The sequence below is a fragment of the Ornithorhynchus anatinus genome, chromosome 2 (genome assembly GCF_004115215.2).
Source record: "Ornithorhynchus anatinus isolate Pmale09 chromosome 2, mOrnAna1.pri.v4, whole genome shotgun sequence".
In the NCBI taxonomy this organism is placed as follows: Eukaryota; Metazoa; Chordata; class Mammalia; order Monotremata; family Ornithorhynchidae; genus Ornithorhynchus; species Ornithorhynchus anatinus.
Genome location: NC_041729.1, coordinates 28,009,429 through 28,036,571, shown reverse-complemented (window position 1 = coordinate 28,036,571; position 27,143 = coordinate 28,009,429). Strand labels below are relative to the sequence as shown.

Genomic DNA, 27,143 nt, shown 5'->3' with positions numbered 1-27,143 from the left:
GAGGGAGCCGTGGGGTCAAGGGAGGGATTTCCCAAGGGCCTAGTGCAAATGCCCCATGCCAAGTAGGTACTCAATAAATGCCAGAGCTGCTGCTACTACTGCTATCACTACTATTACCACCGCCGACTCCAGGAAAGAGTTTAAACTTTAGTAGATTATGGGACCCCCTTCAATAATAATAGTAAAAAATGTGGTATTTATTAAGCTATTACTTCATGCTAAGCACTATCACTGGGGTAGATATAAGATAATCAAGTCAGACACAATCCATTATTTGCGTGGTGCTCACAGTCTAAGCAGGGAGGAGAACAGGTAATCAGCTCCATTCATTCATTCAATAGTATTTATTGAGCGCTTACTATGTGCAGAGCACTGTACCAAGCGCTTTGAATGTACAATTCGGCAACAGATAAACTCCCATTTTACAGATGAGGAAACTGAGACCCAGAGGAGTTTAGTGACCTTCCCAAGGTCACACAGGAGGTAAGTGGTAGAGCTGAGATCAGAACCCAGGTCTGACTTCCAGGCCCTGCTGTTTCCACTATGCTTCTCTATAATATTTTACTGAAATAAGGGGAAACCCATTTTTCTGGTGGTAATTTAGTGACTTCTGGCAGGGGGCAAGATAATAGACTAGGTAACCTCAAAAAGGTCTTTTCCTGTGTATCCTAAATTCACATGAGAGTTGCCTGGGAATGGAAACTTTCTTCTTTTTAACTCCGACTTAACCGGGTCTTTAGCAACTATTTGGTTGAGAAGTTCTGGGATTAGAACTTGGTAAGATGTGGAGGCTATGAATCATTAACCTGTTCATTTCTATTTTAGGAATATTCCCATTGGAACCTCCAGGGATTGACTAGCAATTTTTATTTCTGTTTTAGGCCTTCAGCTCAATTTCACCATGTCATGGGGTGACTCACATTATTTGGGCCTGACAGGACTTGAAGTGGTAGGAAAGGATGGCCAATCTCTGCCAATTACCACGGATAAGATTTCTGCATCACCCAGAGATTTAAATGACCTTCCAGAATACACGGACGATGCCAGGACCTTAGATAAGTATGTGAATCGAGGGCCCCGATTTTCTGATCCACCGTATAGAATCTCTCCACGTTGCTTAATTTCGAGTGGATTACAAAGGTAATGGATAAGAATTTAGAAATACCTGACTCACCCTCAAGAGGACTAAATGCTTTAACCCTTCATTCAGTTTGTCATGATCAGAATGAAGATCAGTAGCCGGTTCACCTTAGTTGAACGATTTAGATTTCAAAAACTAAGGTTGGACTAGGTCATCGGGTGGATAGGAAGCTTCCAGGAAAAACCAAGTTCTAAAGCAAGTGATATTGCTCCAATAGACAATGTGGCTTAGTGGAAAGTCACCTGGCTCCTAATCCTGGCCCTGCCACTTGACTCTTGGGTGACCTTAGGTAAATCACTTAAATCTACTTGGACTTCAGTTTCCTCGTCTGTAAAATGGTGATTAAATACTTGTCCCACTCCCTTTAGATTGTGTGCCCATTGTGGGATAGGGACGGTTGTCTCTATCTGTTGCCGAATTGTACATTCCAAGAGCTTAGTACAGTGCTCTGCACATAGTAAGTGCTCAATAAATACAATTGAATGAATGAATGAATGAATGAATGAATGAATGATCAAATTGTATCTGCCTCATGGTAAGAACTTAATAAATGCCACAATTATTGTTGGTAGACACCCTCTTACTCTGTAAATTAGAGCCAATAATCTGATACAAGCCTGTGCTATGAGATTCCCCCATCAAAGAGCCAAATTATAAATGTTGTCTCGCCAACCTATTGCTATTAAACTTTATGTAAGAATCCAGCAATTACCTCAATACCTTATCCCATTTCCAACTTGGATAATTAACTCCTCTTATTTGGAAGCCCCTTCGAATACATCTCGATACGATATTCTTCATCTCCAGCTATAATTGCCAGCATGGTTTCTATATACTTGATGTCAGATTTCATCTCAAAGGGGGCTAGCTTCCAATGTCACAGAGAATTTCCCGTCTTTGAGTATGAGTTTCTTAGCTTAATAGAAAAGCAGTAGAGTGGGAATAACTGAAGGAGTTGAGATTAGGAAGAGGTGGTGGAGGCTAGAGAGAACCAGAGAAAGTTAGTACTGGTGTCATGTGGTACTTGCCAAGGTTGAATGATCATAGTTGCAGTCTGCATGGCTGCCTTAGGGTTTTTTTTTCTTTTAGGCGCAATAATAGTAGTAATGACATGTATTAAGTGCTTACAATGACAGTAGTACTGAGCCGTTAGAGAAGAATTCCAGGACATTGATTCGCGTATTGCCCTGGTCCACGGAGCCCAAAATTATGGTATGTGTTAAGTGCTTTCTATGTGCTAGGCACTGTACTAAGCACTGAATTATGGTATTCGTTAAACGTTTACTATGTGCCAAGCACTCTTCTAAGCACTGAGGTGGATACAAGGTAATCAGTTTGTCCCCCGTGGGGCTCACCGTCTTAATCCCCATTTACAGATGAGGCCCAGAGAAGTTAAGTGACTTGACCAAGCTCACACAGCAGACCAAGTGGCGGAGCCGGGATTAGAACCCACATCCTCTGACTCTTAAACCCGTGCTCTTTCCACTAAGCCAGGGGGCTTCTCATCTTATAAACATCTCTGCTAAGGCTCTCTGAAGCCATGCTGCCTCTCTGTCCCCTCAGAGGAAAGAAGAGATCCACCTCAACCAAACCCTGTCCTGATGAGCCTCATCTGAAAGAGAAAGACTCTTGAGATTTTTCTCTCACTGCTTGACCTACTGTTTGTGGATCTGTTTTGTGGTGTATTCGTGCGATTTCTCCCGCCCAGGGCTCATTTGATCCGGGTGCCTCTCCATCGCCTGGCTCTTGGCCTTTGCGGAACAATAATAAAAGATGCCCCTGCCAAAGCAGGGCTGATGGAATTGTTTTTTTTTTTGTGTATTTTTAGGTTAATAGATGGGACTAACATCACAGTAGAAGATGAACATATGTGGCTTGTTCCCTTCTCCTCTGGAGACGATCACGTGATCGCAATCCATTTTGATAAAGCTGAAAACATTGCAGGGCTGCGCTTTTGGAACTATAATAAATCTCCAGAGGACACCTATCGAGGGGTAAGCCAAAGAAAAGCGGCCCCGCCAGCAGAAATGTTCAATCGTCTGTCGTGGAAATAGTGCTTTGATAAATGGCTGGAGCCGCTTTACTAGAGCAACATAAATCCTTCTGAACTTTCAAATGCCCGATTCCATGGCAGGTGGGATAAGATGCTGTTTTCCTTCCAAAGGAGCAAATATAAACTAAAGACCCCCAAAAGTGCTAACATCATCTTAAGACCCCATGCACAAGTTTCTAACTGTCTTGGAAGTTTTCCATTTGTGCTAATTTCCTGCTGCTGAACTCTTCGGCCTTAGTCCTCTCATAGCCTACAAGATATGGTGAAGATCAGGTGAAGATACCAGACTTAGCCTTCCATAGCTGCTGAATTTCACATCTCTGATAATGAAATTGGGATTTGGTTTTTTGGGTGTTTTTTTTTTTAACGGAAGCTACTATTATTACCCAAGCCAGTGATGTAAAGCAGGGTGATGTAAGCAATGATGGGAAACAGGGTGGCCTAGTGGAAAGAGCATAGGCCTGGATTCTAACCCCGGCTCTACCGCTTGCCAGCTGTGTGACCTCGGGCAAATCAACTAGCTTCTCTGTGCCTTAGTTTCCTCATCTGTAAAACGGGGTTGTAACACCCATCCTCCCTCCCGCTTAGACTGTGAGCCCATGTAGGACAGGGACTGCATCCAACCTGATCAGAACAGTGCTTAGAACAGTGCTCAGCACATAGCAAGTGCTTAAGAAATACCATTATTATTATTAGGAGTTGTAATAATAATAATACTTGTGTATCCTTATTTATGCCCTGGATGCAAAGGAACAGGGATTAGCCTGTCAGTTAATAATAATAATAATGTTGGTATTTGTTAAGCACTTACTATGTGCAGAGCACTGTTCTAAGCGCTGGAGGAGATACCGGGTCATCAGGTATCCCCATTTGACAGATGAGGGAACTGAGGCACAGAGAAGTGAAGTGACTTGCCCACGGTCACACAGCTGACAGGTGGCAGAGCCGGGATTCGAACCCATGACAGTTACTTCTTCAGTTTGTATTGGTATTGGTAGTTTTTGTCATCCTTCCAGAAGTGACCCAGGTGATTCTTGGACTAGCCCCAGGTGGTACTTGGCTTAGCCTAGCAAGAGGAGTTAGAACCATATCCAAATGTGCCCTTCTAAATCCACGAATAGAGTGTGTACAGTGGATGGACCCAGATGACAAAGCCATATCTCTCTCCAGGCCCTCCTTCGCTCATGCTCAAAGCTTCCTGCGAAACATAGACTTCAGAATGAAAGTGGAGGACACCTCAGAGAAGTGTCGAGGAGCCCAGGAGACGGAGTGGCCTAAAGGTCACAGGGGAAGTACGGAACACGGGGAGAGAGCGCAAACATTTCTGTTCCCTGATTCACTGCAATCAAGGAAGGCCGCAGAGGGATACTTTGCTACTTCTGCAGGCTGACCCAGAGGCCCGAGTGCCGAGCGGGCGGGAGAAATGAGCTCTGAGTGTTAATTCTGGAAAGCTGACGGGACCTTGGGCAGATCACTTAACTGATCTAGTGTCAGATTTCTCATTTGGGAAATAACAGGAGTGGCTGCCCTCTCCTAGCATTGCCGTGAAATTGGACTGTGATGAAAATAGAAAGTGTAAATGTAATCTCAAATACCGTCAGAATCAGGTTCTTCTAGTTCTGGAAACAGATGAGAAGAAATAACTTTTTAAAAGATTAAAAATGGAGCAAAAAGGGCTATTAGAGTTAATCATTGTAACTAAAAGCAAAGGCAGTTCTCTCTCTCTTGGAGCGCACTGAACAGGGAAAAGAGATTAAGGGAAGCAGGCATGTGCGTCTAGAACCCGGAACAAGGCAGGGGGTTGGGGAGATTAGGCTTCGGCCAGGGACTACTGCTACAGCCGAGGTAGGAACAAGAGCCGCAGCTCCAGGAAGCAAGTTCAGGGCTGCAGATCACAGTTCCTCCCCCTCCTCATCTTCGAAGCCGTCCTAAGATCCCATCTCCTACAGGAAGCCGGAAGATGTGTAAGGAAAGATGAAACAACAAAAACACAATCACTCTATCGTATTTATTGAGTGCTTACTTTGGGCAGAGTGCTGCACTAAGAGCTTGGGAGAGTACCGTGTAACAGAGTTGGTAGACGTGTTCCCTCCCCACAATGAGCTTACAGTCTAGAAGAAAGATGGTGTTTTGTAAGTGCTTACTATGTGCCACGCACGATATTAAGCTCTGGGTAGATACAAGCCAATCGGGGGGTTACAGTCCCTGATTTACGTAGCCCTCACAGTTTTAATCCCCATTTTACAGCTGAGGCACAGAGAAGTGAAGTGATTTGCCCAAGGTCACACAGCTGACAAGTGGCAGAGCTGGGATTCGAACCCATGACCTCTGACTCCCAAGCCCAGGCTCTTTCCACTGAGCCACGCTGCTTCTCAAACTAATCAGATTGGACACAGTGCCTGGGTCACATGAGGCTCACAGTCTTGTTACCCGTTTTACAGATGAGGAAACTGCGGTACAGTGAAGTGACTTGCCCCAGGTCACACAGCGGAATAGGGGTGGAGCTGGTATTAGAACCCAGGTCCTCTGACTCCCAGGCCCATGCTCTATCCACTCAGCAGGCCCTGCTGCTTCCCTCATATAGGATATTTTCATCTATTTGTACTGAGGGCTTAGAAGAGCGTTTAGCATGGAGCCAAGTTGCTCAGAAAATGCCAATGATTGACCGAAGGGGAGCAAGTTGACTATAAAACCTGGACTGGGGAACAAGCCATGGCCTGGCCAAACAAATACAGCCAGTTTGCAGGAGTTGGGAAGAAAGGGGGAATGGACAGATTGATGGCAGATTGAAGGAGCACAAAAAGAGAGATGGGATAATGCCAACTGTGCCAAAAATGTCACCCAAAATGCCATTTTTTTCAAGAGGTTTGAGGCAGTAATGATAATGATGGAACATTTTGTGTCTTCTCAAATAAACATTTTTATTTTTGTTTTTTTGCTAGGCCAAAATTGTGCATGTCTCTTTGGATGGTCAGTGTATCTCCCCACCAGAGGGCTTCCTTATCCGCAAAGGGCCAGGAAATTGTCACTTTGATTTTGCACAAGAGATTATCTTTGTTGACTACTTGCAACCCCGAACGGTTGCCAAACCCTCTAGGAGGTAAACAGAGGAGATTTCTTAGCAATTTCACCTCCCCTAGTTGTTTGCACGTGGGTGTTTGTGGATCAGACTGTTTTATAAATCGCTGTGCAATCCTTACCCAGGGGTTTTTGCCGATAAAAAAAAATCATTTTTAATTTGTCTGTTTTCTAAAGTTAATCTCAGTCTCTCTTTCCTCTGGGCCAATGTGACTGTATTTTGACAGGGAGGGGTTGGATTTTCACCCTCTGTATAGCATGTCAAGAGTTTAAATGCTTCATTTCCCATCTGGTCTGGAAAGCAGCCTAGAAGATTGCTTGAATCCAGGGAACACTCCTTAGCAGACTCTGAGAAAGCAGACGCTTACTATTTATGCGATCCTTCGACAGTCTCAAAAATCAAAATGCTCTGAGCCTGCTGATGAAAATGGAAGCAAACTTCTTCCAGATTCCCTGGGATTTACTTTACTCAGTGAAGAACATTCTGTTCAATGCTTTGTTCATTTGACTCATTTATGCTCCCCCAAATAAGAAAACCCAAGGGGTTGAGACTATCCAATAAAATAAACTGACCTTCTCCCTCCCCAGAATTTCAAATTGCCTTCTGGGCTGTTAAGTATTTAAAATTCCCTGCCGAGGGCCCTTCACAAGCCAGAGAAAGAGCTGGGATTAGTACTCCGAGTTTCTGGCTTACTATCCTAAGAGCCTAATCCACTGGAAAGTAATTAGTATCGGGGGGGGGGATGGGATTATGCGAGAGGTAGTGGGAGCCACTACTTACTACTACTATACTTATTACTTATATTTATTGCTATAATCCACCAAGATTATTTTTGTTTTTTTTTTTTTGCACGATTTAGCAGGTCCGATGGGAAGAACGTGGAGCAAGCCAGCATGGACTATGAAGCCCCATTAATGCCTTGTGGCTGTATCCTTCCTTACTGAGCAAGCTCTGGCTTTCCATACAGCTTGTTTGTGAATTTATTTATATTAATGTCTCTCTCCCCCTCTAGACTGTAAGCTAGTTGTGGGCAGGGGATGTGTCTGTTTGTTGTTATATCGTACTCTCCCAAGCACTCAGTACTGTGCTCTGCGTACAGTAAGCATTTAATAAATACGATTAACTGACTGACTGACCGAATTACCATATCGAACTGAGATTTCTATAAGATGCCTGACAGGCCTCTGCCTCTTGGGAAGATGTGTCAGGATGGGTTGGCCTATCTAATTGACAATCAGCGCCAAGAGAATTTGATTCCCGCATTCTGTAGTGTTCACCAATGGCTCTCCTCGATTTAAGGAGTTGTGTTTCCTCTAAGAAGAATCATTGAATTTGCAGAAAGAGGATGAGCATCCACGTTCCCTGGATGAAGCCTGCCAGGTAGGGATTCCCCTTCCCCTTTTCCACTGCACCACTGCCCTTTCAGCCCAGCAAGGAAGGCAAGAGAAGCAGCGTGGCTCAGTGGAAAGAGCACGGGCTTTGGAGTCAGAGGTCATGAGTTCGAATCCCAGCTCTGCCACTTGTCAGCTGCGTGACTGTGGGCAAGTCACTTAACTTCTCTGTGCCTCAGTTCCCTCGTCTGTAAAATGGGGATGAAGACTGTGAGCTCCACGTGGGACAACCTGATTCCCCTGTGTCTACCCCAGCGCTTAGAACAGTGCTCTGCACATAGTAAGCACTTAACAAATACCAACATTATCATTATTATTATTATTATTATTAAATTGGGCCGCTCTAAGTTGCCTTCTAGTAGTAGTAGCAGGAGCATTTATTAAGCACCGACTCTGAGCACTGTAATAGGCCCTTGGGAGATTGAGAATAACAAACCGACACATTCCCTTCCCACAAGGAGGTAAATGGGGGAGGTAAATATAAAAATATTTACAATTAGAGTGGTCCAAAATAAATGAATTAGTCAGGCGCAGATGCATGTCCTCATTTCTTCCCCTTGGCCTCCGTTTGTAGTGTAGGCAGCCAAATCAGGGAGGCAGTGAGTAGCAATGTCATTTTAGTTTATAGCAACCCATCTATCTCATTTGTTTGTGCCCCATTTACCTTAGACTTCACGTCTCCCCAAGTTTATCTTCAGTTTAATTAAGATCCTCAAAAACTTCTTCAGATAATGGCTAACACTGGAAGAGAGTGTGGAAAGTTACGTCTTTCTCACGCTCGTCCTAGATCTGGATTGGTTTACTACTCACTACAGGGCAACTCATTATTCAGGCCTTTTCCTCAGTTGGCATGTCTTGTTTTTAAAAGTTTATTCAAATCCATCGTATTTATCGACGACTTACTGTGTGCCGAGTACTATACTAAGTGCTTGGGAGAGTACATATCACCGAATTGTAGACAAATCCCCTGCCCACCAGGAGCTTACAGTCTAAATGGGACATGGATGTACCCAGAGTCTTACCTCTCCATTTTACTGATTAGGACACGCGAGCCAAAAGCTCTACATTGAGACAGTAGAAGTGCTGGTTTTAGGACTGAGATCTGTGGACTCGCAATCCCATCCTTAATTCCTTGTTGCTCCCTTCAATCAGTCAGTCAATTGTTTGGTTTTTTTGGTACTTATTAAGTGCTTATTACATGCCAGGCACCATATTAAGCCCTGGGGTAGCCCTGGGAAGCAGTGTGGCTCAGTGGAAAGAGCCTGGGCTTCGGAGTCAGGGGTCATGGGTTCAACTCCCGGCCCTGCCACTTGTCAGCTCCGCTCCAGTCTATTCTTCACTCCGCTGCCCGGCTCATCTTCCCGCAGAAACGATCTGGGCATGTCACTCCCCTTCTTAAACAACTCCAGTGGTTGCCTATCGACCTCCGCTCCAAACAGAAACTTCTCACTCTAGGCTTCGAGGCTCTACATCACCTCGCCCCTTCCTACCTCTCCTCCCTTCTCTCTTTCTACCGCCCACCCCGCACGCTCCGCTCCTCCGCCGCCCACCTCCTCACCGTCCCTCGGTCTCGCCCATCCCGCCGCCGACCCCCGGGCCACGTCCTCCCGCGGTCCCGGAACGCCCTCCCTCCTCACCTCCGCCAAACTGATTCTCTTCCCCTCTTCAAAACCCGACTTAAAACTCACCTCCTCCGAGAGGCCTTCCCAGACTGAGCTCCTCTTCTCCCTCTACTCCCTCTGCCATCCCCCCTTTACCTCTCCGCAGCTAAACCTTCTTTTTCCCCTTTTCCCTCTGCTCCTCCACCTCTCCCTTCCCATCCCCACAGCACTGTACTCGTCCACTCAACTGTATATATTTCCGTTACCCTATTTATTTTGTTAATGAATTGTACATCGCCTCGATTCTATTTAGTCGCCATTGTTTTTACGAGATGTTCTTCCCCTTGACTCTATTTATTGCCATTGTTCTTGTCTGTCCGTCTCCCCCGATTAGACCGTAAGCCCGTCAAATGGCAGGGACTGTCTCTATCTGTTGCCGACTTGTTCATCCCAAGCGCTTAGTACAGTGCTCTGCACATAGTAAGCGCTCAATCAATACTATTGAATGAATGACTGTGGGCAAGTCACTTAACTTCTCTGTGCCTCAGTTACCTCATCTGTAAAATAGGGATTAACTGTGAGCCTCACATGGGACAACCTGATTACCCTGTATCTACCCCAGTGCTTAGAACAGTGGTCTGCACATAGTAAGCGCTTAACAAATACCAACATTATTATTATTATTATTACAAGCTATTCAACTTGGACATAGCCCAAGCTATTAAGCTCACAGTCTTAATCCCCATTTTACAAATGAAGTCACTGAAGTCACAGAGAAGTTAAGTGACTCATCCAAGGTCACACAGCCAACAAGTGGTAGAACTGCATTTGAGTCCAGGTCCTTCTGACTCCCAGCCCGTGCTCTATCCATTAGACCACATTGCTTCTCAGCCCTCTTACTGAGCACCCCCTGTGTGGAGAACACTGTACGAAGCACTTGAGAGAGTACAATGCGACAGAGTTAGTAGGCACGTTCCCTGCCCACAGTGAACTTACTAAATCGAGGAGATGAAGTTTGAACAAAGTAGATCTAAACTATGTTTTGAGTTCTATAGGGAAAAGCAAAATGAAAATATAAGATAGCAACCTTACACTTGAACTATTTATTTTGAACTTCTACCAACTTCTGGTTTCCCTCACAGCAGCGCAGTTAATCTTTCTTGACACTTTTGTTAATTTTTGCTTCATTTATATATCCATAAAAGTGATTTTCCTTAATCCGTCCCAGTCATTTTCCAGTTTCAGCTTCTGACCAGCTGGGGTGATCCATACTATATTGGTCTAAATGGATTGGAGTTGTACGACGAGCATGGAGAAAAAATTCCTTTGTCTGAAAACAGTATCCTTGATGTTCTACCCTCCTTTAATTCCCCTTCCCTTCTCTTTGTAGATCTGTGGGAATTTGGGAGGAGAGAGTAGAACACTGTGCATGTCTGGGAGAAATCTATGACCAAAAAAAACCCACTGGCCATGCCTGCATGGGGCGTACCTAACAGCTGTTTGTTAAAATGTCGCACTTTCTCTGAGCGTCGTAACTGCCACAATGATATCGCACAAGCTAGCGTGTATGTCTGAGAGAAATCTATGACCAAAAAAAACCCACTGGCCATGCCTGCATGGGGCGTACCTAACAGCTATTTGTTAAAATATCACACTTTCTGTGAGCATCATAACTGCCATAATGATATCGCACGAGCTAGTCAGCTAACGGGAGGATTTGATAACAGGAATCCAAGTAAACCTTTCAAGTGCTGGGTGGAGCCGACACGAACTGTATTTGTTCCAGGAGGCCTTCCTCATATGTACTGCTTGATCGCCCCAGGAGACTGTCCGATTACAATCACTTCCTAGAGGGTTTACCTCTATGTGGCCCCTCCAACTCATTCAGCCAGTCTTTTCCCTAGGACTGCCCTGGGCACCGCCTCAGTGAGGGGAAGGTGGACAAGACTGAGGTTAGAAACATCCAACGTGCATCCTGTCAGGTGGATGCATTCATGTTCAGATTTTCATGGTGAGTTCTGAGCCAGAACAACTAGGCCCAAGGTCCATGAATATCGGGCTTTTTGTAAACAACACAGTACCTCTAACTTAGCACCGATCAGTAGCTGTACTCGATGCTGATCTTGGCCAAAACCAGATTTTCCCTCAAGAGGATTTCTTTCAGAAATCACCTGCTGCTCGATACATACATACATAGTCATTAAATACCTCAACAGACTGGAGGCCAACTTTTCCATAGGCATAAGGGATGCTGTTGGCATGTGGGGGATTAATTAGGTGACACCTCTGTGACAAACCCAGAGCTGGGAAAGCCACAGAAACCCAATTCAAATCTGTCTTGGGTTGCCTCTCTCTATATGTCCCTCATACAAAAAAAGTAGAGTTGATTTTGAACCCTTTAAACAGCCATTCTAAAGTATCTGCCTTCATTAGAGAGGACGATTCTCCCCTCACACTCTGGATATGAAATTGATAGGTGTTTGATTGTATGATGGGCTGAGAAAGTTGGTATGGTGGCATTCCCCTAATTACATAGTTCCAGAATTGGTTCTGGCCACCTTAACCCCACAGATCAACGGGAGATTCTAGCCGGGCCATGAACCCAGCCTCTCATTCACTGAGGTCTTCCTCAAGTATTTACGCCTCCTGGCTGGGGGTGCCCATCTCCAGGTCCTAGCTCAAATTTTCGGCCCCGATTTCCTACCCATGTCATTACATTCCACCTTCCCCCAACCTCCTGAATTTCAACTGGGCACCGGATTTTCTTTTCCATTTCCCGCCCCAAGTCGTTGTGTAAATCTCTGAGTTTTCAGCCCAACACAGTTCTGCCCAGTTTCCTCTGGTCTATTATTCCTGAAACAGGTCCGACCCACTCCCTTTACACCTACTCCCGTCACCTTTTTTAACCCCTCATTTTTTTTCTAGTTATCTCCCATTTGGCTCTCCAGCTGATCCAAGATAGAAGATATAGTTCTAGCTGTTTGGTTTCCCCTAGCTCTTTGCCCCAGCACTCTCTGAGTCTCTCTGCCAGTGTAATAAAGATTCGCAGAAAGTAGAGATGCAAATATGGCGTATAGAGCACTCCATTCGGTTTGCAACATTACAACTTAATTGCCCCACAGACATTGCAGCTTTCCCAGACAGTGTTAATACTTTAGAGGGAGTGCGTGGAGACGTCCGAACTCCAGACAAGCTCATCGACCAGGTGAACGACACAAACGATGGCAGACACATGTGGCTGGCCCCTATCCTCCCCGGCTTGGTAAAGATTATTTGTATTTTTTATAGGTGGGTGGGGAAACCGTCTACCTTTTGCTTTAGCGTTATAATTTATTGGAATATACGAGCCTGAGAAATGCCGTAGTGGGTTACACGAATCGTCTCTTCATCCAGCCCCGTCATTTTGTCTCCGACAGAGGCACGAAAGGACACTTGGAGGACCTGTGTAATATCTTTCCTCCTTGAATTAAATCCATATGATTAGAGATGCAATTTCTACTGTTCCTAAATTTCCCTTGTAATAATAATAATGATGGTATTTGTTAAGCGCTTATTATATCCCAGGCACTGAACTAAGCACTGGGGTGGATACAAGCAAATCGAGACAGACAAAGTCCCTCTCCCATGTGGAGCTCACAGTCTCAATCCCCATTTTCCAGATGAGGTATCTGAGGCCCAGAGAAGTGAAGTGACTTGCCCAAAGTCACACAGTGGACAAGTGGCAGAGCCGGGATTAGAACCCATGACCGTCTGACTCCCAGGCCCGTGCCCTATCCACTACACCATGGTACTGTAATTGACTGGTTATCTACCTTCCACCAGTCTACCTAAATCTCTTTTGTGCCTTCTCACATCCTTTTTCTCCCTCTTCTGGCACCCCAACTTCCCCTTTAATAACCCTTAATGAACTTGAGAGAGAGAGAAGTTTATAGCAGCCTAAAATTCAAATGAAGCACTGCCAAAGCTGAAGAGAACTGGAATTGTGCCAACCACCATCAAGCCTGGAACTTCTAAACAGCACTAAATCAATCAGTGGTATTTATTGAGCATTTAGTGTGTGCAAAGCATTGTACTAAGTGCTTGGGGAAGTACAATCTGTTAGAGTTGGTAGATCTGATCCGTGCCCACAGGGAGCTCACAGTCTAATAAGTGATGATGATGATATGATGGTATTTGTTGAGTGCTGACTATGTGCCAGGGACTGTTCTAAGCACTGAGGTAGAGCCAGGGTAATCAGATTGTCCCACGTGGGGCTCACAGTCTTCATCCCCATTTTAGAGATGAGGGAATTGAGCCCCAGTGAAGTTAAGTGGCTCGCCCAAGGTCACACAGCAGACAAGTGGCAGAGCCGAGATTAGAACCCACGTCCTCTGACTCCCAAGCCTCTTTCCACTAAGCCACGCTGCTTCTCTAAACTGTGCACCTTTGAACCTACAACTGTAGTCCTACTGAAGACTGAAAATGGCTTCGTCCTCACCACTACAAGGAGCGACTGCTGCAAAGATGGCAGTAAAATTTCAACAGTCTCTTGAACACACATTCTACTCTCTAAAATTAAGCCCCACAAAGCATAGAGAAACTGCCAGCTTGTGAAGTCATGGCATTCGTTCCAACTCCTGGAGAAGTCACCAACACAGGCGGAGCCGTGAACAATCAGAGAGCTCCTGACTTGATGGCAGACGTTCCACGATCTACAAGAAGAGAGGCGGTTTGCTGCTTAAGCCCTTATACGTGTCCTTCCCCTCAAATTACGGCACCCAGAGGAGATACCGTAGTATCTGAAAGACGCCTTCGGCATCATTGTTTTCAAGAGCCTAGACAGCAGTAATGCAAAACTATCGTGGAGTCTCAATGCTCCCCATTGCTGGCCAGATTCTAGCCAGAGTCGTGGACGGCTATTGAAATATACCATTATCTGTTTATGGCCAGAATCTCAATGTGGCTTGAGATCTCAGTGTGGCACTCTGTACTTGATCTTCGCACTGTCACGTACAGGAGAAATGCAAGGAGCAGCATTAGAGAAACAGTATCGCCTTGTGGAAAGAGCCTCTTGTCTGCTGTGTGATCTTGGGCAAGTCGCTTAACTTCTCTGTGCCTCGGTTACCTCATCTGCAAAATGGAGATTAAGACTGTGAGCCGCATGTGGGACGTGGACCGTGCCTAACCTGATTAGCTTTTATAGACCTCAGTGCTTTATACAGTGCCTGGTACATAGTAAGCACTTGACAAATACCATAAAAAACAACATACCTATAATGCTTTCATTACATTTCATTCTATATTTCATTGACACAATTAGTGGATAAGTGACTCTTCCTGCATTGATAGATTCATCAAGGTCCTCAGATCACTTCATTCATTCGTATTTATTGAGCACTTTCTGTGTGCAGAGCACTATAATAATAATAACGTCAGTATTTGTTATGCACTAACTATATGCCGAGCACTGTTCTAAGCACTGGGGTAGATACAGGGTAATCAGGTTGTCCCACATGAGGCTCACAGTCTTAATCCCCATTTGCAGATGAGGTCACTGAGGCACCGAGAAGTTAAGTGACTTGCCCAAAGTCACACAGCTGGCAGGTGGCGGAGCCAGGATTAGAACCCATGACCTCTGACTCCTAAGCCTGTGCTCTTTCAACTGAGCCACGCTGCTTCACTGTACTAAACGCTTGGAAAGTACAGTTCGGCAACAGATAGAGACAATCCCTACCCAACAGTGGGCTCACAGCCTAGAAGGGGGAGACAGACAACAAAACAAAGCAAATAGGCAGGCATCATTACCATCAAATAGAATCATAGATACATGCACATCATTAATAAAATAAAGTAATAAATATGTACAAATATACACAAGTGCTATGGGGAGAGGAAGGGGGTAGAGCAGAGGGAGGGAGTAGGGGCGATGGGGAGGGGAGGAGGAGCAGAGGGAAAGGGAGGGCTCTACAAGAAGATCCATCTTGGCATGTCTCCAAGCTTGAGTGAGTGCTTACTCTCTTCTTGTGGGATTTGGTGAACAATTCTGTGTTCACCCTGACCAGGCTTTTTTTTATTTTGTCAACTTCAGAGTTAGTAAACTTGCCACTTACCTGCTGTGTGACCCTGGGCAAGTCACCTAACTTCTCTGTGCCTCAGTTTCCTCATGTGTAAAATGGGGATTAAATGCCCGTTCTCCCTCCGCCTTAGTCTGTGACCCCCATGAGGGACTGAAGCCAACCTGGTTATCTTGTATCTACCCACCCCTTGGTACAGTGCTAGCACGTGCTAAGTGCTTAACGAATACCATTATCATTACTATTAATAATATTATTAATATTAAGCATCTCTTGGGGCTGCATTGATGATTCAACCCTCTCTAGGCGGCTGCAGGAGACTAGAACATTTGGAGGAAAAAAGAAACTTTTGAGGGAAAAGAAGGACAATAATGTGGTGACATCGCTGTAATTCGCCCCTTTGGTAACAAGTCCATGTCAGTGTCTTAAACGGAGTTCGGGGCTGCAAACAGCTGCATGGTTTTTCCGACTACTATTATTTATGCTCCGTAGTTAATCATTTTTATTTATCTAACGATACACTTTTTTATTGTTTAGCTCAGTGAGGGAAAGTATCATAAAAGACCAGCTGAGGGGATGGGCACCAAAGAGCCAGTAAGTCCTACCAGCCTGGCTTAAATTGTTTAATTGACTTGGCACTCAAAAGTGTTCATCATCGCACTCGTAAATCATCCAGGCGTGCTTTTGTAATGCACTCTCCTGCTTAAGCTTAATTTATGATGTCTGGAGAAAGGAATAGGAACGATAAACACAGGCCGAGATTGAGGAGATTTTACTTTGGGAGTATTTTCCTTTTCTGGTAGAGATAGATATTCACTCAGCCCCATTCAGCTCTGGGCTCTCCAGGCAAGTTTGGCAAATGGCCACTGTGCCAGGCGAGGCAGACCAGAGGTGGATTACAAATTGGATCTGAATAATAAGGGGAAATGTGAGAACCCAAAAAAAGAGCTGCCAAACAGCCAGATCAGCATTAAACGTTGCTGTGCTGTTGTTACAAAATGCAGCCAACCAAGAAAAAAACTGAATATCTGTTCCAGAAAGATTAAAAATGCAAAATTAAAAGTGTGACAAAAAACCATCACAACCGTTCAAGGTTCTTGAAACCCTACAGCAAGGTAGGTTTTGGCATTGTTTTAATGAGATGTTCTTCCCCTCGACTCTATTTATTGCCATTGTTCTCGTCTGTCCGTCTCCCCCGATTAGACCGTAAGCCCGTCAAAGGGCAGGGACTGTCTCTATCTGTTGCCGATTTGTACATTCCAAGCGCTTAGTACAGTGCTCTGCACATAGTAAGCGCTCAATAAATACTATTGAATGAATGAATGAATGAATGAATGGTGGTTAATATCGACTCCACTCAAGTATTTTTTTTATTCGTTCCTTCTTTTTTGACTTTTATAGTTTTTGTAGGGTAGCTTCAGTTAGCATATTTTTTGTTACCAAACATGCCTATTAACATGATTTCTTTCCTCTGACAGGTGAATCGGGTTTATGTTATTTTTGATCTGCCCACCACCGTGTCAATGATCAAATTGTGGAATTACGCTAAGACACCCCATAGAGGAGTGAAAGAATTTGGTGTAAGTACTTATTGGGATTGAGGGTTTTTTGAGATGGTCAGGCTTGTCCCTGATTAGCCCCTTGATAATTGAAATCTGTCCCAGTTTGATTTATTTCCACTAGTTGCAACAGTAAAAGCAAGTCTCTAACGTCTGAGCCTGTGAGATTTCTACGGAGTTGCATTTTGGGGGAGAAATGTCAAAAATCGGCCTTTCATTAGGACACAGTTCCAAGGGTGTCGAGACCTTGGATCAATACCTAGTCGACTTCTGTTTTCAAAGGAGATGCCTCTTGGTGATCAGATTTCACCCTATTGCTCTGTGGTGGCCAAAATGACCGGTTTGAATCCGACAACCCCTTTCATAAGACACACACCATCCGGCTGGTATTTCTGCCGCTGGTATATTTGGTTTTTGATCTGTCTTTTCAGAGTCTCAGATCTTCACATGCCAGCTGGGTCTATTTACCATTCCTGTCTGCCAGTAGTCCACAGCTGACATTGTTCGAGATGGGATTTCACTATGTCTATAAAATGTTTCTTCTGCCCTCCTTGCTATGGCATCACCACTTCGGTTCACTTTGCAACAACTACAACTGTCATCCATTCCCCTTACATCTTGCCTATGAAGCTGTGTTACGATAAGCATTGCTTCCGTACCGGTCGGTTGACTGCGTTTCAGACACTAAAATTTCTCCATTCCAACTTTATCCTGATTGGACATTCTATGCCACCTCGGTGTCAAAGACCAAACTGACCCTCTTTATTCATTTTCTACTCATTGGTCCATCCACACGTTGTCGGACAGTTTGCTGCCTAGGAAGCAGAATTCACTGGAGCCCTCGATTTCCTTTGCCAATGAGTCTTTGCTACTCTGCAAGGATTTCCAAGTGCAAACTAGCATTTGGCCTTGCTATATCTATAATCAATTCCTAGCCATTTGCATGACTTCTTGTAACTGTGCTTCCCAAGCATACTCTAGTCATAGACCTGTATGGCTGATTCAGAGACTTTAAGGAAACTCAGAACTCCAGTGAGTTGGAAAAATTTCCCAGAAGACATCCAGTGAGTTGGAATTTCTTCCCAGAGGACATCTGAACCCCTGTGCACCCTTATTATTTTGAAAAAGTAATCCTTGCCTTATTTCTTTGGATGGAGAAACACATCTTTGGATGAGAAGCAGTATGGCAGTGGAAAGAGCATGGGTCCAGGAGTCAGAGAACTTGGGTTCTAATGCCGGCTCCATCAGTTGTCTGCTGTGTGACCTTGGGCAAGTCATTTAGCTTCTCTCTGCCTCATTTCCCTCATCTGCAAAATGGGGATTCAATACCTATTCTCCCTCTTACTTCAAACTGTGAGCCCTTGTGGGACCAGATTCTCTTGTACCTCCCCCAGCACTTAGTAAGTGCTTAATCATTATTATTATTATTGTTATTATTAAAACTTTTAGAAAAGACACAATCAGTTCTGAAGCAACGAGCCACCCCACTGTGGAATATTCCCAAGATGTTGATAACCACCTCAGGGCAGCTACACTTTTAAGTAACTCCCATAACACAGGGCTACTGATGGCCAAATTTTTGTAAGATTTTTGAATATTGTGTATCTGTATCTGTAATTTATTTGTATTGATGTCTGCCTCCCCCTGCCCCCAGACTTTAAGCTCGTGGTGGGCAGGGAATGTGTCTGTTTACTGCTGTACTCTCCCAAGCCTTAGTGCAGTTCTCTGGACACAGTAAATGCTCAGTAAATACAATTGAATTAATGAATCAGTGGTATTTATTCAGTACTTACTATGTGCAGAGAGCTGTACTAAGAGCTTGGGAGAGTACAGTACGACAGAGGTGGGGGGACACTTTCCCTGTTCCAATGAGTTTACAACCAAGAGGGCGAACTTACAGTTTAGAGGACATCACCGATGACCCTAAAAGTGGGTAGAAGATAGTTACGGGCAGCCAGCCTCCCACCTGAGCAGCCGTGTTCTTGGCCAGTTAATTTTCTCAAACGGCCGGGATTGCCATTTACCGTCGTCGTCTTTTCTTTGTAGCTCCTTGTGGATGACTTGTTAGTATACAATGGAATCCTGGACATGGTCAATCATATCGTGCATGGCATCTTACCAACCTGCGACCCTACTGTCCCTTACCACACCATCCTTTTCACAGAGGATGAGGATATCTGCTACAGAGAGAAGTACACCATTATCAGGTGAGCCAACCTTCCCCTAAAGCCACAATTTTATGTGGGGGAAAGCCCTCCCCCGAAGTTGGCTTCAGCAATGTGGATTCTGAGTATCAAAGAGAATTGATTGAACCAACATTCTGGCCCGGAAGGCTGATTGAATCATCCTCTGTTTCCTTACTTCCTTAGCAATCACGTAGAGGATCAGGATGTCCGGATGATGAATGAAAATCAAATTGTTACCAACTCCAAAAAGAAGCAAACCACCGTTGACCCAGGTCAGTTTCATTTATCTCCCTAGAGCAGCCTATCTTCTTTCTGAAAAATAAAGAATGAGACAGACCCCTTTTCCCTCAGCCTCACCGTCCTCGCATTCGACAGCCTGATGCCCTAGAAAGGGTATCTCCTTCTGAATGTAAAACTGGCCTTCCTTAGGGAGCAGTGGAGGGGAGGGGTGACACATTGGAAGCGTGTTTTTCTCTTCATCCCAAATAGCCTTCAAAAACAGTGTTGCCTAGTGGATAGAGCACAGGCCTGGGTGTCTGGTTTCTAATCTGGCTCCACCACTTTGCTGGGTGACCTTGGGCAAGTCACTCCACATTTCTGGGCCTCAGTTACCTCATCTATAAAATGGGGATTAAATACCCGTTCTCCCTCCTACGTAGTCTGCGAGTCCCACACACGACAGGGATTGGGTCTAACCTAACCGACTTGTACCTAGCCCAGCGCTTAGAACAGCATTCGACACAGTAAGCACTTAACAAATACCATAAAAAACCCTAAAACATGTAAATGAGGGTTTTCCTGCAGTGACAGCATGGCAGTTTCTGTCCCTTTAAAAGGGAAAACAAGCAGCTTCTGTCTTCAACTTACTCAGGGAAGTTGAAAGAAGCCGGACCGAGCACAGGGCAGCACTGAGGAGCCTGGGCTCCGGAAGGCAGGCCGGGGCGGCAGCGCTCCAAGAGCCCTGAGAGGGGGACCCATGTGACACCACTGAGCCAGGTGCCTCTGGGAAAGCTCTGCTGTTTTGGAAGAGATAAGAGCTCTGGGCCTGTTTAACCCCCACACGAATTAGGCCCATTAACGCCTGCCGGGGGTTTTCAAATTTGTTTTGGATTAAAGAGATTTCTAATTGAGAGCTAGCTCTTCCTGGGGCTCTCTATCCCAGCATCAAACTAGCCTGCTGTCTTGCCACTTGAAGTCAGGTTGTCTTTTAAGCGTCCCCGATGCCGATTCCCTTCGATTTCCAGAACGGTACCCAGATGGGAAGCGGCTTCACTGGGCGGGGGCTTCCGGGAACTCTGTGGAAAGCTTCGGCCCACTGTGGTTACTTTGCCCTCAGGCGGACCCGGGAACCTGCCTTATTTTTCCCCGGAGGAGCTGGTGGGTCAGCCTGACATCCCAGTTGGCATCGACATCATCCCTGTGGCACTAACCTCATAAAGTTTGGGGGGTTTTTTAATGGTATTTGTTAAGCGCTTACTCTGTGTCGGGCACTGTACCGAGTGCTGGGGTAGATACGAGTTAATCAGGTTGGGCACAGTCTGTGTCCCACATGGGGCTCGCAGTCTTAATCCCCACTTTACAGATGAGCTAACTGAGGCACAGAGTCACCCAGCAGACGTGTGGCGGAGGAGGGACTAGAATCTACGACCTTCTGATTTCCAGGCCCGTGCTCTGTCCACTAGGCCAGAAAAGCAGCATGGCTCAGGGGAAAGAGCTTGGGCTTGGGAGTCAGAGGACATGGGTTCGAATCCTGGCTCTGCCACCTGGCAGCTGTGTGACTGTGGGCAAGTCACTTAACTTCTCTGTGCCTCAGTTACTTCATCTGTAAAATGGGGATTAAGACTGTGAGCCTCACGTGGGACAACCTGATTACCCTGTATCTCCCCCAGCGCTTAGAAGAGTGCTCTGCTCATAGTAAGCGCTTAACAAATACCAACATTATTATTATTATAATTAGACCACGCTGCTTCTCGGCGTGTTGTTGGTGTAGTTCTGCCTGCTGGCAGAGGGATGGACCACATGAGAGCTTTAGTTCCTTTCCACCCCAACGAGTGCACATCATGATACCCTCCTCTCCCCAGTTGTCTTGACTTCCTGGTTCCAGTTGGTCATCAGGGAGACTAAAGCAAGAGTGGCTCTTCTTACATCGGAACCCTGGATTCAGGGTCTATATGGGATTCAAATTTGAAAAAAAGGAACCAGCTCCCCCTGAATCCAGCTTCTGACGGGGGCTCCGTACCTCTTCCCCCTTCCCTAACGACCAAGGAGGAGCATTCACCCTCCGTGGCGGCCATTGCCCCGGTTCAACACAGGCCTGACTCCTCCTTCTCTCCATTTCCGACGTACCTGATGTTTACTTCCATAGAGTTTTCTGTCAACTTATTCCGCAGATTGACCTCCATGCCTCTGCAATCTGGAGGAAATAGCTCTGCTGGAAATCCGCTTTGGAAGGCAATTTCTTAAATTTTCACCAATGGCCTAGTTCTTTGAGCCGCCGCCTGTGGGAACAGTCAGTCTGCCTTAATGGAGACAAACCCCTTGAATACTCATCCCACTGTGTGGTCACCTCTCGCCCTCCTCTACTCTCATTTAAACCGGTTTGCCTGCAATTTGTTTCCCACGCCTAACCCTCTTCTTGATTTTCCCAACCGTTCCCTGACAATCCCCCTTTTCCTTTGGGCCCTGGGGCTTCGCAACCCGTTCCCGTCCTCCGTTAGGTAGAAGCCTGGCTCCAAGCACAGATAACTTCCCCCGCTTCCTGATGGACCGATGTGGATCGGTGTGGAATCGATCAACACGTGCCTTTCTTAGTGAACCCTGATTGCCCCGTGGCTGGATGTGGTCAGAGCCCAGAAAGAACATTCTTGACTCTCCTAATTGTCCTTGTTATCTGCACTGCATGGTAAATCCTGGTTATTCCTCCAGTTTTCAGTTTGGACCAGTTAGTTTTCGGCCGGCCTATTGCTTGTCTGATACAGATAAGGAACTGGACGCTTTTATGTCTATTAGTTTTTCATGTTAGCACTGAGCCTTCGTTCACTAAGGCTCTTGCTGCCAAGTTGTGTGAATGAGGCCCAGTGTCACAGTTATACAGAGCTGGTCAGAGGTGTGAGGGTAGCGGTCCTGGAACACGGTGGAAGAGCCCCCGCGGAGAAAACCTCTAGGGTCCGGAGGAGTCAGGGGTATGTCTTAGGGGACAGAGCACGGGCCTGGGAGTCAGAAGGTAATGCCGGCTCCGCCACTTGTCTTCCGTGTGACCTTAGGCAAGTCGCTTCACTTCTCTGTGCCTCGGTTACCTCATCTGTAAAATTGGGATTGAGACTGTGAGCTCCACGTGGGACAAGGACTCTATCCAACTCCATTTGCTTGTATCCACCCCAGCGCTTAGTACAGCTCCAGGCACATAGTAAGCACTTAACAAATACAGTAATAATAATAATTATTGCCGCAGAATAGCCTGGGTGAAGCAGCATGGTCTAGTGGATAGAGCATGGGCATTGGAGTCAGAAGGACCTGGGTTCTAATCCTGGCTCTGCCACTTGCCTGCTGTGTGACCTTGGACAAGTCACTTCACTTCTCTGGGCCTCGGTTACCTCATTTGTAAAATGGGGATTAAGACTGTGAGCCCCATACGGGACAGGGACTCTGTCCAACCTGGTGAGCTTATATCTACCCCAGCGCTTAGTACAGTACCTGGCACATAGTGCTTTACTAATACCACAATTATTGTTTATTATTATTATTAAGTCTGTATGTGATGTGGTGAGGTTGGCGAGGCCAACAGTAGCCGCTCTCTGGGAGGAGCCTCTCAGGCTTGGGTCATTCCCTATCCATAATCTCTTTTAACGTCTGTCTCCCCTATAGAATTTATGCTCCTTGTGGGCAAGAAGTGCTTCCACCAGTTGTGTTTTATCGGCCTTTCCTAAGCGCTTAGTACAGTGTTCTGCAGGCAGTAAGTGTTCAATAAAGGCCATTGATGAATTGAGTGAGCTGGAATGAGGGGTAGGGTCCCTGAGGATGCCGGTGGAGCCCTGGCAGTGCTCTCTCCACTCCCACAGGAGATCCAGGGGAGAACTGGCCGGAGTCGCCTTCCCAGGTGACTAGTCTCCTGACAGTCTCTTCTCTCCCCAGGTGGTTGGAAGGGGGACGGGTCCTAGACTCCCCTCTATCCACAGCCTCACCTGCCCACACGGGCAGCAAAATCCCTCCAGCCCCTCAGAAGCAGGAAACGTTGGAGCGAGGCGGGGGTCTAGTTGGGCTCAGGGTCCCACTGTCCAACCCTCCCTTCCCCCAGGATACGAGGGTCCGCCGCCAAGCCGAGGGAGAGCTGGGTCTCCCTCCCTCTGGGTGGACAGAGGAACACATCCTGGCGGAACTGTTGCACAGCTCAAGTTACCCATTGGTACTAGTTGGTTTGAATGAATACTCATCAGTTCTTATTTTTGATATTTTCATTTATTTGTTATTTTTATTGTTATTACCCTTATTATTCTTTTCAGAGTGACTGGGAGCTCCACACGCTTCAAAATAAAATCGTTGGCGAGAAAAATAACACAAATAAATTGTGTAAGGCTTAAGCAAACGCGTGTCCCGATTTCTCCGGGGCTGTCGGTGGCTTACCGTAAATATATCCGAGGCAGTTCCACACTTCCTGCCACCCTTCCCACTCCCAACGCTGCAGGAAGCATACACAGATTTTAGCCCAGTTCCAATGTTTGCCCTACACCCCTCACTTGCCATTTTGGTTCAGTGGTGCAAGCGGAGGGTGGCCGTGTGAGACCCCAGCTCCAGAGCCTCCTGACCCTCATACCACTGTGGTCCCTTATCCACTGTTTTCATTCCCAACTCCGGGAAGGGAAAGGAGGAAAAGTGTCCCAGTCCCCTCTGGTCATGTCCACCTTTTTCCTTGGAGCTGGTGTTAAAGCACTTCACCCTAAATGTCTTCAGCTGTTGGAATTGTTTCTTTCTTTCTTCAGCCTTACGTCCCAAAACCTGCCTCAGTGAGAAGGAAACGGTGAGGAGGAGACGCCACTAATGGATTGAGGTGTGAAATGGGACCTGGCTCTGCTTAAATCCTCCAAAATCTTTCCACACAAAGAAGACTTGCCTGATGGGCTACTCGGCAAGTGCAGGGAGGGCAGGTTATTGTCTGCTGAACTGTTAAATTCTGGGCCAGTGTTGTCCTCTCCGCTCCTGTCTGCAATTGGATCTGGTGTTTTGCCAACTGAAAATCCGGGAGAGGATGAGCAGGAACGAGCCTCGGTTACCGGTGCGACTGACAAGGTGGGGACAAGGATGCCAGTAGATGGGAGAACAAATTCAGAGGACAGATTGCTCTGGAAAAATACAATAATAGAAAACAAGGAGGATATGTCATTCGGGTTGGATTTTTGTAATGGATTTCAGCTTCTCTTCTGTCTAGTCCTCTCCGGCAGCCCCTCTGAGCCGCTGCCGGGGGTGTCTGTGGGATTTGGAGAGCTAGAGAGCACTTTGTAAACTTTAATGGGCAATGCCGAGCTGCAGGGAAAACGAACTCCGATGCAAGAGTAGAAAAAGGAGCAAGAGGAAAGTGCCTACTCTCATGTACCGATCCTCAGAGAAGGAACCCAGCAAGGCAGAAATGGGGATTGGGGCTCTCAGAACTGAGAAGAGGCCAGAGAACCACCCCCTCTCAAGAAAGCCAGGCTCTCAGCCCCAGGAAAGGAGCCGTGCAGCCTACACAGCAGAGGCAGGAGCTCAGAACAACTCTGGACTGAATTCTCTTTGAAGTTGCACTCAGCTCCCCGCTTTCATTAAACTGTAGGGTTTTTTGAGGGGAAAAAATGGATTGGGAGGGAAAAAGTAATTTGGAAGAGCCACTGTTTAATACCCGGGAAAACATCCAGCTATATTAGAGGGAAAATGTCCTTCATCCCATGACCTTTCCCACCCACAGGGCCTGGAGGGAAAGAGAAACATTCCACCCCAGGGCAGGACCCTGCCTCTCCAGCCCAGTTGGGGTTCAGAGGGGATTCTAGGGAGTATTAGCATGAGAGGAAAACTCCAATCTTTTCCTCTATCAGTCCTGAAGGCTGGGCGTGCGCATGAGGATGACTTTGAGGTTTTCCTTCCTAGAGAATCGAAATACATTCTTTGCTTTCAAACCACCTCCACTCTATCTTCATCATCCTCAAATAGCAAGATCTCAGGCCTGATTCCCAGAATCCTCCCGGTGACTCCTCTTCCCAGCCTACCCACTTGAGAGAGCTCCTAAGAGAAGCCAGGTCCCAGTCAGCAGGGAGGAAGGGGGACGAGCCTTGCCAAAACTCACCCTCTTGGAGCCAGGCCCGGCCCCTGGCTCAAGTTGGGTCGTGCTCCGCCGTTAGGTATTGAGGAAATGGACGTGAAGGCCCCAGATGAGCGAAGCATTCTTTTCTGAGGGGATCCGGATCAGGGCTACTGAATATCTGCCATCTCCACTCTGAACCATCAGAAGGTTGGCGTCCGTGACTTCCTCTGATCGGCCTGGAGGGGCTCATCGAGATCTGGGCAGGTCAGATGGCGCCGGGATCGTTTTCCTGGGAAGTTACTCCTTTGCCACCAGTGGAAGCCTCGGCATCAGACCTTCAGGGTCCCTCCAGGAGAGCCCAGAAGCAGCAGCGCACAGGCCCGTTTCATTCGTTTCCAGCATTCCCTGACCTCTGCCCTTGATGAACCTCCCACCAGAGTCCCCCAGGTTCGCTTTACCCAACGGTTTAAGGACCGCCCACCCCCCCGCCAACAATGCGTGTGGGACAGGGACCCAGGGGGCCTCCCTCTCCCTCCCTTCCGCCTTTGTTCCCCTCACCCACAAAGTTTCAGCACATCCCGTCCCTTCCAGTGGGCTAGGAACGAGCCTCAATCCCTATCCTCGCAATGCTGGCGGCGCTTAAAATACATCTATTTCCATCGATGTAACGAGCTCATATTGGGGAACTAATTGGTTTCCCAGTAGTGGGTAATTTCTTGTTCCAAATATTAATCCCTTGTTTTTCTGGCACAGAGCCCAGAGTCAGGCAGTGTACTGTAAGTGTGTTACTGTGCAACTGAAACCTGAACAAATATTTTACAAGATTTGCAGATTAAATGTAAGCAGCTATGCAAATGTGCTTTTCATTTGCAAGCTGCGGTTGATATTTAAGATAAGGATCCATCATTTACCCAGGTTGAAAACTCATGAGGTTCTAGTTTAGGACAAACATTTCAAACGCCAGAATTTTGAAAGGTTCACCTTTTTGCCTCCAAGGTACTTTAGGAATTAAGAGTAGACTGATGTCTACTGCAACTCATAGGTTAGCAACTGAATCCAGGCCTGCTGTTTGAAAGGGGGCATGAAAGCTCTCTAACACAACCATCTGAAAATGTACCCGATGACTTGGGTCCTGCTTCTCTCATTTGTACAGGTCAGAACTGTCTGAGAAATTGTCTAATTGCCTGTGTGCACACCCAGAATCTAAGTTTATGTTGTGATAACTGTTTGCACCCTGCAGGTTTAGACTAACACTGTACAGGCACTAACTTGAAAATAGATTGGCATTATTTTTCCAAGGTCAATAAAAGCTGTTCTAGACGTGGGTGTTCTGCTCTGGAATGAGGACTTTACTATGAGGATGAGAACCCAGGACTCCTGCCCGGGCTAGAGTTCTGTCCGTTGGACCTGCCTCGGACCCAGGGCCCGTCTGCTCTCCTGGGAGGATCCATCCCCAGCCCCTCGGCTTTTTCCGAGCCGGCGGGAAGGCTGGAGTTGCTGCCGGGCTGATATGGATCCCTACCCCCAACCGGACCCCCGCCGGGAACTGCCCCTCCCAGCTTAGCCTCTCCCACATCGCGTAAGATGAGGGTCCACCATATATTTTAAAACAGCCCGCAAAGCAGCATTAAAACATTCTGCCCCATAAGCCGGGCCCCAGGGACCAGCCCAGCTGAGGCCTGACCAGCCCGGGGAACAATTCTGGGTGTTGAGGAAGGCTCATCACACTACCAGCTGCCTGGCGGGAAGGCATTGGCAAACAAACGTCTGAGCCCGGCCTTGCTCAGCACTTCCAGGGGGGAGTGCGTGTAC

General features: G+C 46.5%; 1 protein-coding gene across 5 annotated transcripts in view; it reads left to right on the top strand.

Annotated features, from left to right (window-relative positions):
• Positions 1 to 26,651, top strand: part of KATNIP (katanin interacting protein) — a 116,448-nt gene extending 89,797 nt beyond the window's left edge. For 4 of the 5 annotated variants that reach the window (XM_029054329.1, XM_039910893.1, XM_029054337.2 and 1 more), the window contains 10 exons: positions 882 to 1,059; positions 2,970 to 3,135; positions 6,137 to 6,294; positions 7,133 to 7,200; positions 10,494 to 10,604; positions 12,388 to 12,527; positions 16,797 to 16,898; positions 18,924 to 19,084; positions 19,247 to 19,335; positions 24,040 to 26,651. In XM_029054329.1, the coding sequence (XP_028910162.1) occupies positions 882 to 1,059; positions 2,970 to 3,135; positions 6,137 to 6,294; positions 7,133 to 7,200; positions 10,494 to 10,604; positions 12,388 to 12,527; positions 16,797 to 16,898; positions 18,924 to 19,084; positions 19,247 to 19,335; positions 24,040 to 24,098 (1,232 nt within the window). In that variant the 3' untranslated portion in view covers positions 24,099 to 26,651. The remainder of the gene's footprint in view (positions 1 to 881; positions 1,060 to 2,969; positions 3,136 to 6,136; positions 6,295 to 7,132; positions 7,201 to 10,493; positions 10,605 to 12,387; positions 12,528 to 16,796; positions 16,899 to 18,923; positions 19,085 to 19,246; positions 19,336 to 24,039) is intronic. The other variant, XM_029054319.2, reaches the window with a different exon arrangement.
• Positions 26,652 to 27,143: the final 492 nt, after the last annotated feature.